At 38.3% G+C, this 11,519-nt stretch overlaps 1 protein-coding gene and 1 long non-coding RNA gene across 2 annotated transcripts in view; both read right to left on the bottom strand.

Annotated features, from left to right (window-relative positions):
* The window catches only part of LOC134325323 (piggyBac transposable element-derived protein 4-like), a 3,794-nt gene extending 532 nt beyond the window's left edge, over positions 1-3,262 (bottom strand). Inside the window, exons 1-2 of the mRNA XM_063007475.1 lie at positions 3,174-3,262; positions 1-1,968 (exon numbers count right to left, since the gene is read on the bottom strand). The exon at positions 1-1,968 is cut by the window's left edge and continues 532 nt beyond it. Of these exons, the coding sequence (XP_062863545.1) occupies positions 277-1,563 (1,287 nt within the window). The 5' untranslated portion in view covers positions 1,564-1,968; positions 3,174-3,262 and the 3' untranslated portion in view covers positions 1-276. The remainder of the gene's footprint in view (positions 1,969-3,173) is intronic.
* A 6,523-nt stretch (positions 3,263-9,785) lies between these two features.
* Positions 9,786-11,218, bottom strand: LOC134325738 (uncharacterized). Its single transcript, XR_010014333.1, has 3 exons — positions 11,066-11,218; positions 10,735-10,838; positions 9,786-10,606 (listed from the first exon to the last, which is right to left on the bottom strand). It is a non-coding gene; the product is annotated as an uncharacterized LOC134325738 (long non-coding RNA).
* Between the last annotated feature and the right edge of the window lie 301 nt (positions 11,219-11,519).

The following is an 11,519-nucleotide window of genomic DNA, read 5'->3' as shown; positions in this document are numbered from 1 at the left end:
CATGCAATCTTTGTTTTATTTTCTTTTTTGAATTTTTTGTAGCAAAGCCAGCAATTTCTTGATACTTGCTCTATCTGAGGAATGTGGGTGACGTAAAACGATGAGGAAGTGGTTGGAGCTACTGAAAGCTGAGATGGCAAAATTGAATCGACGGAAATGTCTGCAAGTTGGCGCGACAGATTTTCCCTAAAGTTTATCTGGCTGTAGCCTGCTGAACTAAACCCATAACGTGATGCTGGATTGGAATGATGCCAGTCCTGAAACAAAATGAAACTATTAACGACGGCTATGTCCACAAAATGGAAGAAGTGTTTTCCACCACTTTTGAGTTTTCTGAAGCAGATTGTATGTGTTTAACATTTGATCAGATCTGTCAACACCTCCCATGTGTTTATTGTAGTCCTTTACTACAGCTGGTTGACGGACTACTTTCCTGTCCCACGTGGCACCATTCTTTACCATCCTAGAAACCTCTGATGAATCATTAGCATTGTGGAAATTAGAGAGGCATGTAACTGCTCGCGTGTCCTTCCACTGAACAACTAAGACATTTCCGTCAATTCTACACCACCTCATATCACCACGGTTAGCTTGCCGCTCCCATTTCTTGACATCTTTGAAATCCACTGGGAATTTCTTACGATTAATCCTACATGTCCCACAAGCATTGATTCCCCACTCCTTAAGTCGGACCATAACAGTTGGTGATGTATAGAAGTTGTCAAACCAAACTGTGTGACCTTGATTTTTAAATGGTTGCACAAGGTCTTCGATCACTTTTATAGCCAAATCAGTTATGCGCCCATCAATACTGCCTGTGTAAACATCAAAGTCTAAGGTATATCCCGAATTTGAAGTTGCAATGACCCGCAATTTGAAACCCCAGCGAGTAGGTTTGCCCTTCATATACTGCTTGAATCCTGATCGACCTTTTGATTTTACCATTCTCTCGTCTATGCTCAGATTTTCATTAGCCTGGAAAAGCTGCTGACACTTGGTTTTGAGGTGGTCCATCAGGTAACGCAACTTCCTAAGACGATCAAGATTATTTTCTGTGGCAGGATCTACAACATGGAGGGCTGCCATCAATTCCTTGAAACGGTCACGGGACATGAATAACTTGGCCCATGAACCCTGAAGAGATTTGGTTCCCCAATATCTGTGAATGCTGTGCAGGGACGTGAAACCCATGTAAATAAGGAGCCCAAGAAACCGGTAGAATTCATCCGGGGTCACTTCTTCCCATGCCCCATGATGGTTCGCATAAGACGGCCTATTCAGTACAAGCTCCCACCCCTTAGAGTTTGTAAACTGGCAAATCTCGGCAACGATGGTGTACGTGAAAAACAACTTAAAGAAGTCTATTTCACGCAAGGTACTTGTGGCTGACCGTACAGCCCTACGCACACTTCCCAGATCTATGCCTACTGGACGAGAGGGATTAAATGGTATGGGCTTTGGTGCTTCTGTGTCTACATCAGCATAGGAAGGAAAGGATACAGAGTCAGGAAAGCGTTTCCGCTTCCTACCTGACATGGGACAAGAAAGACTAACCAAACCCATAAAAGAAAGCAAACATTAGTAAAAATCATAATCTCAGTTTGTACTCTTTTGTTAATTTTAACTTTTTGTTGGCAGCCCTGATTGTGTGTGTGGATGCAAATGCTGACATTTATTGTCAGCATATATGTACACACACACATTTACAAATACACACTATTGGAATACATGCATTTACCGATAGGAGGTTGTTGGTTGATCCCTCTGCTCATCTTGCTCCTCTTCATCCTCTTCTTCCCCTTCATCCAGGAGCTCCATGTCCATGAAGTCCTCCTCTTCAATGGTCATGCCTTCATGATCTTCATCGCTGTCATGTTCAGCAATAAGTCTAAGCTCGTCAGGGCCTAGCCGCCGTCTCCTCTTCAGAGACTCCATAAGGCGTGAATATTGAGCCTTGTCTCCATCCATCTCAGAATAATAAAAGAAAGAGATTACAGTGAATAAAGGTGGTGACAGTGATGTTATTTTAAAAATATTTACATATATGTAGAATTCAATCACAAATACTCTATATGTTTTTGCCAGAGAAGCTAATGTCCACAGGCTCATGTTTAGAAGTAAACTCAAGTACACTGAACCAATACATATGACAAAAGTTTCTCAAATCTGGCACATGGTTTACACATAAAACAATAATTATCTAAGAGGAGCAATAAATACAAGACAAAACTTGATTCTATGGTTATATTTAAAATGTTGTAAATAGTCACAGACTGAAATGTTATGCACCTGTATGCTTTCAAAAAAAGCTTTCAAAAAAAGTTTGATACCATATTTGTCCCTTTCAAATATATCTTGCAATACATTAGAAAATTATGCAAATCTGACAGAAATATTTTATAGATAAAACTATATTTCACTGATACAAGTAAGAATTACCACAGAAAAAAATATATTATGGTAAAAAAAGAAGTTATAAATTGCCCAGACTGACATGTTATCTACTTATATGCACCTATATGGTAGCATAGCATACTTTAGTCTCTCAAATAAATGCAGCAATTTTTTAGAAAATGATGCAAATTTGACAGAAATATTTTATAGATAAAATAATATTTCTCTTTCACCTTTATGCTTTCTGCCTCAGCTTACTTTAGCCAGTCATGCTAAATGCATGCAATGCAAAATGTAATGCTATTATGAGCAAAGCTAAGGTGATTTCTAAGCAGACTTTAGACAGTATTGAAGTAAAACAAGTAAGCTATAACTGATTTCAAGATTACATGCATAAAATCTAACTTTGGCAGCCTTTTCAAACCACATGGCTGCAGTATGCAACAAACAGCCCGGTAGCTTAGCTTAGCTTAGGTTCACTACTAATCACTTATTTGTGTAAAACTGCTGCATACTTTACAAACTACTAAACAAACGAGACTAAAAGGGTATCTGATAAACTCTCCACACGTATTTATTTCCATCTAGATGGACATAAAAAACATTACAATCGATTCAGAAAGGAGAGCAGAGCACCTGACTGACTAAACTTAGAACGCAACTCTCAAACTCACAAAGCGTAAACACTAATAATATTACAATTTTACCATTAAAGCTAAGTTTTCTGAGTAGAAATGAAAAGTAATAACACTAATAAACAGTTTAAAAATAAATCTTACCTTATTTCACTGACAGAATTTCTCTTTCTGTGTTGTTATCCAGTCGACTGTCTCAGCCGTGTCCGTGTGAGGGCGGGGCGAATGAAAAAAATAAATTCTCCGCCTTCTCATTAAATATGCAAACCAGCCACGACACAAACCGCTTGACCAATGATATTGCCTTTTAGCCTGGGTTGTCAGCTACCTGGGGCAGTTTTCAGATTTACAATCAGTGATTGGACGGCGGAGATACAAGGCTTTAAGCCATCGAAATTATTGTTTCGAAATTTGAATGGGCCGGCTGTAAAGGGTTTTAAGAGGTATAATCAACCATTTTACCCACAACATACGATTTCAGTATATTTTAAAAAAACTGTTTAATAATATCAACAACTTGATTCTTTGTCTTCTCATCACTGAAAACCATCTCAAGCAGTTTGTCCACCAAAGGCCAAACCAAATGTTGGACAGCTTCCAGAACAGCAGTGTAGAGAGGAGTTTTTACTGAAGGTGGGATCTTTTTGAGAACGTCAGTGACCGGCTGGCCACCTGAGATCTGAGCAGAGCCTGCAAATACCATAAAGAGAATAGTTAGTAAAATGTGTTGTTTGCAAAACTAATCTACCATCGTTTGGTCTTTCAGTAACATACCTTCTTTCACCACCTGTAAATTTTCCTTCTCAGCTACGACGTCAACCAGTTTCTTAATGTCCTGCATCTTTTTGGAGTCTTTGTTCTGCATTGTTCTGCTGAGACGAATACCAGGTTCTATAAATCTGCAACCAAAAGAATCGTCAATCATCTACATATAGGAGTCAATAATCACAACATGAACATACAGGCATGAATTTACACTGTATGTACAATCCTTCACCTCGTCCAAAATAAAATATTCATAGATTCTGCTTATAATGCTAATAAATGTGTTATTAACCCCAGTGTATGTTCCCTTCATATATTAAAAAGTGCTCATAATTTTCCTCATAATGTAGATTTTAAGCTGCAACTGTTCACCCGTTTACTGGTTCAAAAAACAAAAAAAAGATTCTAAAAATAAAATTGGTAGAATAAATGATGCTCCAGTTCTTACCTTTAGACGTTCTTGGTTCTGCTGAACCTGCTGTTCTTGTTTCAGAGAGTTTTATATTTCAATTTCTAACCTTTCCAGTTAGACCACCCTCCCTTTTATCCACACAGCCTACCACCACTGAAGAAGCCTAAACTAATATACAAGTTAGTCCAGTCTCAAGCTTTGAATTAAATCGAAAGTAAAAGTGTTAGGTGGTCAGAGTTAAGCTAAATAATTTACATATATATTTGTTTTCTTTGTTCATGTGATCAGCAAGAACATATAGTGGAACTTCAATGCTGTTTTGTTGTCACCTCACACCTTGCATGTTCTCCCCGTGTCAGGGTGGGTTTCCTCTGGGTGCTCCGGTTTATTCACCAAATAAATCAGACCCACTGAATGAATAAATGTTTGGAGGAAATATAAGGTATTTAAACTAGGGCTGTCAAACGATTAAATTTTTTAATCGCGATTAATCTCAGAATTTTACATAGTTAATCGCGATTAATCGCATAAAAAAAAATCTGTGTAAATGTTATAGAAAACAAGGATTTTAAGTGAAATGTTACAATTAAAATGGTGAACATATTTTATGCTAAATGTACTGATGTTAAAAACTGCTGGGACAAGAGAAAACTGTAAGGGAGTTTTATTCACTCACATATTAGGCAGTAATACTATCCAGCAGAGACCCTTGACTTCGTATATATGTCAGATGCGTAGTTATTGTAACAGACTTTTCTGTGGTTGTATCGTGACGATGGTTTGATGGACGTTTCTACACGAAGTGAGTGTGTTTTCACTAGGGATGCATCGATACCATTTTTTCCCAACCGAGTACAAGTACAAGTACATGTATTTTTGTACTCGCCGATACCTATTTAGAATGATGCAATCTGGAGCATTATGGGATAGTGGAGTTTTTAGTGTAAAATAGTGCAGTGGAACAGTTGCTTGCCATCACTAATTGTAAAAAAAAAAACACCGCACAGACATCATTGAGAAAGCTTCTGACAAGCTAACGTAAACGTTCATTAATAAACGCACGTAATTAACGTTGTGCACATCATACATGCGATGCGATTCTGCTGATTGAAATATTTACTTTAAAAAGATAATACAGTCCGATCCCATCTGAGCCGATTCTATCAGCACGTTCGTGGTTCACCTCGGTAAATCGTAAACGACTCTGAGTCGACTCCCGCTCTGTGGTAATAACCAGTATAATTAAGCCTGAGCTTTATAAGGTAAGCGAGTCACACAAAATGTTCTGTAGTATTTGGTGTTTATTTACAACCGCATCATTCATTATAACAGTAAACACGGAGAGATGACTGAGAAAAGAAACTTACGCTGCGCTTACAATGAATCGATTCTTGAATCACTTGTATCGACACTGTGAACAGAGAATTGAACACAAACAGCGGTCGCTGCTTATGTAACCGGTTATCTTCACTGTTAGCTCTATTTGTAAGGGTTTTTTTTGTCAAACGGAACTAAAGAACATTAAACGTGCGTGTGAGCGTGGTCAGTGAGAATAATTCAATCTGTCTCCCGTGGGTGAAAAATTAATTGCTTTAGTTTTAGAAGTGAAAAAATCTCGTAATGTAATTAGTGCGTTAACGGCACTATTTTTTTAAATCTCGTTAAATTGAGATTGCGTTAATGCGTTATTATCGCGTTAACTTCGACAGCCCTAATTTAAACCCAACAACACAGGACCTACTGTCAAGCAAGTGTTAGCAAGTCCTTTTGTGTTTTTATGATCACAAACATTTCTGATGTTCCTGTATCAAACATATTTACAGTCATGTGAAAATGTTAAAACACCCCATGAAAACCTTTATCTTTTTGAACATATTTAAACATATGAGCATTTGAGCTTCATTTAAACAGTACTGAGAGATGGAGCTTATATCATTAAATAAATAAAACTGAAAAAATTACTTTTAAATACAAGCTGTAATATGTAATGAACAAAAATGGAAATTTATTGTGAGGAAAAAGTTAGGACACCCTATACCTTATTCCCCCCTTTGGCTAAAATAACAATCAATTAGACATTTCTTATAACCATCTACCATCTCTGACATCGACTGGGAGAAAGATTTTCCCTCTCCTCCATGCAGAATTTCTTCAGCTGTGTGAGGTTTGAGGGGTTTCTTGCATGCATATCGGACCACATCAAATCGGTGGACAAAACACATCAAGTTCTCAAGGGAGGATGCAAGCAACAACAGTTTAGCCTTCTTAGACTGTGAAATTGCAATTCAAGATGGGCGACGTTTGAAATAAATGTTTACCGCAAACCAACGCACACGGACCAGTACTTAAGGTTTGACTCCCATCATCCATTGGAGCACAAACTAGGAGTCATCAAGATGCTGCACCACTGGGCGAACAGCATCCCCACAGACACTACGGCCAAGGATAGAGAGAAATCTCATGTCAAGAAGGCCTTGGGTGAATGTGGTTATCCCAACTGGGCAAAAGCGGGAAAAACGCCCAAACACAGCTCCAGTGGATCGAAGGGAGGAGAAGAACAACCGCGGTCTAAGCACAAACCAGTGGTGATTCCGTATGTGGCGGGAGTATCGGAACAATTGAGATGGATATTCTCCAAACACCGTGTTTCAGTTGCTTTCAAACCCCAGAACACGCTACGCCAGAAATTAGTTCACCCTAAGGACCGGGTTCCTCGACACAAACAGAGTAACGTAGTGTATGCTGTTAGGTGTCGGGAACTGTACATAAGGGAAACTAAACAGCCACTGGCAAAACGGATTGCCCAGCATAGAAGATCGACCTCTTCTGGCCAGGACTTCGTGGTTTACACTCACCTACAAGCAGGGGCGTCGTAGTGGGGTGAAAAGTGGGACTGAGTTACCAGGGTCCCAAGTCGGGGGAGGGCCCATGAGGAGTCTAGAAGGAGTCTGGACTGGGGTGAGGGGGGCCCATGGGCACTGCTTGTGCATAGGGCCCAGAATTTGGTGCTATGCCCCTGCCTGCAAGCCAGCGGCCGCTCATTTAATGATGAAGATGTGCAGATCCTTGACAAGGAGGAACGCTGGTTTGAACGGGGAGTAAAAGAGACCGTCTACGTGAAGAGGGAACGACCATCCCTGAACCGAGAAGGGGGCCTGAGAGTACATCTCTCACCATCTTACAACACCATAATAGGAGCTATAACCTAATCATGTGTGACAGACACACATGGTCATTGTAATTAATGCTCATTGTGATTTGCATATGGACCTGATCACCGGTTCCATTGTTATGCAAATCAACTGCATATAAGGTCAGGATTATTCACCACCAGCTCAGACTGAAGAAGTCACTTGGATGAGAGACTAAATGTATCGCTACAACAAACTTGTGTCCAGATGAACTGATTCAACTTTGTGGATCTTACCTCCAATGAAGCTAGCTAATGCCTAGTTCACACTACATGATTTTTGCCCTGATTTTCGCTCGGCAACTGGTCGGTTTAGGTCTGCCGGCTCGGGTGCAACTCAGCGTTTGCTCGGCGATCGAAACTCGGCTCTCAATCGCTATGTGTGAACTACTCAACAACTCGATCTGCGCAGTCACCGCTTGGCGACTGAAGAAATATATCTAGCATCTCAAATATCTGGATATGAGTCGGCCAACTGGCAATGAGTGCGGTGTCGAACAGCCAATGAGAACGCAAGATACGTTGTGAGGAGAAACGCAGGGTAGGAGTGTAAAAGGTAAGATAGGGGCGTAATATAGTTTATATCAGAATACACCAGCACACACACACACGTTATGTAGTATTTCTGACCTGATCATTCTCTACAAAACATAACACCCATGCAAAAATATTTATTAACCTTAAACTCACTACAGAACAGACGCCCCCTGCTGGTCGTGTTGCCAAATCCACTCAGATTCATTTATTTTTCTTCTTTGATTTTACGCTGCACATCAGCGCACAAACTTTGATCACTCGCTACTTGTTGACATGTATTTTTGGACGTGGAATCATTAAACCCCTCGTCACTTCTCACATTTGCTTTCGTGACTAAACGTAGTTTGGGAGACCAGAGAAGTTCGCCTGCGATTCCAGTTGGTGATAGATGGTGTAGCGTGAAACCCCCTATCACAGATCAGTCGTGTAGTGTGACTGACGACTTGGAAAGTTGGAAACTTTGAACTAAGCTAAGCTAACGTTAACTAGCTTCTAAAATCGTGTTTCAAAGCTTGGTTAGCATTTGTGGTAACACTTTACAATACGGGTACATAACTAAGCATATACTAACACTTAACTACCAGTGTATTAACAATGAATTAATACATCAACTAATAATTAGTGCATCATGAATTAATGATGAATTAATGATATGTATACATTAACTAATTAATGAGTGACATATGAATAGCCATTAATAAAGCCATCTGTTAACTACTAACATATTATTAAGTAATGCTGTTAACTAATTAATTACTTACTGTATTAATTAACATTCTTTCAGTACTGCACAATAAATTGTATATGCAGAGACTATTTAAATTGGACACTGTTTATATATCATCTTTATATATACATGTATATAGGTCAAATTATATACTTGTAGTTATCAGGTCTTGAACAACAGTTGTAGTTGGGGTTTTTTGAGAAGGTAAATGGAATCAGTATTCCACAGTTTTCTTGTCCTTTATGTTTCACACACAACACTGAATAAAGCTGGGAAAAAAATATTGACATTTCTATTATACATAACCCGTCACTGACCAACTATTTTTTGGATGGTAGACCATTCTGAACACACCTGATAGTGACCTGCTAATGTGTGTTGCAACGACATGAATGTTTCTGGCAAAACAGCATTGCTGAGATGTTGTAGTGTACACTTACCTGCCCTTTTATTAGCCATATCTACCTTGCAGCTCCACCTTGCTGTTATGCTATAGTTAGAGACTATAGCCCATCCATTGTTGACTGGAAATTTTGTTTCATGATTCAAATTTCAATTTTTTAATAAACTATCCATTTATTAATTAACTACATATTTGCACATCATTAGTTAATGTATCTATGCATCATGAAATTTACAGTCTACATTCAGCATGAATTCATGATGATGTGCCCCACCAAGTAAAGTCATGACATACTGTACATATACATTTACTAGTCGTATGTATATATTAATAAATCATTAATTATGAGTAACTTAAAAAATAGTGAAATGCCTGCTAATAAGTTGCATATCTTTTGAAGTCCATCTACTAAAATGCACAACTTCCAAATGTTTCTGCTACATAAAATATGAGATCATGAGAAACAAACTGAGCAAACCTGCATGACAGACTATGTTTTACTTTATTGTCTTTAGCATATACTTATACTTTAAATTTAAAATTACAAATACAATTATACAAAAACATCTCTACACTGTAAAATGTGATAAGTTTATCTTACTTAAAGAAATCCAGGAAACCGGTTGCATTGAAAAAGTTAAGTAAATATAACACTTATTCTCAAGTTATGGTTACTTAATGTCTACCATTAAAGTCTACTTAAGACAGTCTTATTTACTCAATTTAATTCAGTAGTTCCTACTTTAAACAGAATATACATGTAACATGTACATAACATTAAAGAGTTATTAATAGTTACACAAATAAAACATCCAATCAAACTATTACTTAATCTGGCACAGTTTAACAAGCACAAATGTTAAATCATGTTTAATGTATTTGTCCACAAGTCAAGCAAATAGCTTGAGTGTGACTTGCAATGCCATACATTCCAGTATGATACCAGTGCTGGATGGCTCAAGGTGCAGGGTATTTAGACCTGGTTGCTGGCTTGTCTTCAGGTATAACAGTTATTATCCCAACAGGAGTCTGCAAGAAATCTGTAACAGCATCAACAGACTTTCAAAATAATCTTCCTCTAAAATCTTTATTTGTAAGTAAAAAAGATAAAAACAAAGCAAAGTTAAAAGTTGGATTATAATTAATACAGAAGATTCATTCCTGAAATCATCTGGTAAATGAATCAAAGAAACTGAAGAACAGAAACTAACAATTTCCAAAATTACAGAGACGTCGCTGGTGTGTATTTAGTGCCCACAGACAGATCATAAACAGCACTGGATTCTTCCAGTTTCAGCTCCCTTTAAGAGGTTTTTTCCACCATTTTATCCACAACATACTTTTTTATGAGGTTTCATAATGTAATAACATCAATATTTTGATTCTGTGTTCTCATCCTTGAAAACCCCTTCAAGAAATGAATCCACAAAAGGCCAGACCCAACCTGCAAGCAGGTCCCGAATAGCAGAGTAGAGTTCTCTTTTAGTTTGAAGTGGGATCTTGTTGAGAACATCAACAATCTGCTGAGTCGCGTGAGCAATGCCTACAAAGAAAGTAAAATGTAAAAAAATGTAAAGAAAATAAAGTAAATTCTAAGTAATTATGTGTGTATTATATAAACGTGTTGATTCCTAAACTAATCTACCATAGTTTGGTCTTTTAATAACGTACCATCGTTAACTTTCACCACCTGTAAATTTTCCTTCTCAGCCACGACGTCAACCAGCTTCTCAATGTCCATTGTTCTGCAGAAATGAACACCAGGTTCTATGAATCTGCACACAAAAGCATCGTCAATCATCTGAATTTACACTGTATGTACAATCCTTCACCTCGTCCAAAATAAAACCTTCATAAATTCTCCTTATAATGCTTATAAATGTGTTATAACCCCCGTGTATGTTCCCTTCATGTACTGTAAAGTGCTCCTAATCTTTCTCATAATGTAGATTTAAATCTGTGACAGTGAGTACAGTAGAATAAATGATGCTCCAGTTCTTACCTTTAGACGTTCTTGGTTCTGCTGAACCTGCTGTTCTTGTTTCAGAGAGTTTCCAGTTACACCGGAGTGCAACCTTCACTTCAACCTCATAAACACTGAATACACCTGATCCACTGTTAGTCAGTTTAAGTCTTTACAACAAACGAAAGTAAAAGTCCTGGTCTGAGTCAGTCTGAGTTAATGTAAAGAATTTGCATACGTTTTTGAATGTACGTCAAGGTTCTTCTTTGTTCATGTGATCAGCATGAAGATTGTTATGTTGTTAAGGGACACAGTTAAAAAACACTATGTAGGAGTGGCGTGGTAATACAGTGGGTAGCGCTGTCACCTCAGAGCAAGAAGGGCCTGGGTTCTAGTCCTCGTCTCCCTGTGTCTGTGTGGGTTTCCTTCGGGTGCTCCGGTTTCCTCCCACAAGTACAAAGACGTGCAGTCAGACTAACTGGAGATACGAGAA

This window comes from Trichomycterus rosablanca, chromosome 13, assembly GCF_030014385.1.
Source record: "Trichomycterus rosablanca isolate fTriRos1 chromosome 13, fTriRos1.hap1, whole genome shotgun sequence".
NCBI classification, from domain to species: domain Eukaryota; kingdom Metazoa; phylum Chordata; class Actinopteri; order Siluriformes; family Trichomycteridae; genus Trichomycterus; species Trichomycterus rosablanca.
The sequence above is the reverse complement of the archived record's forward strand: the minus strand, read 5'-3'. Positions and strand labels throughout refer to the sequence as shown.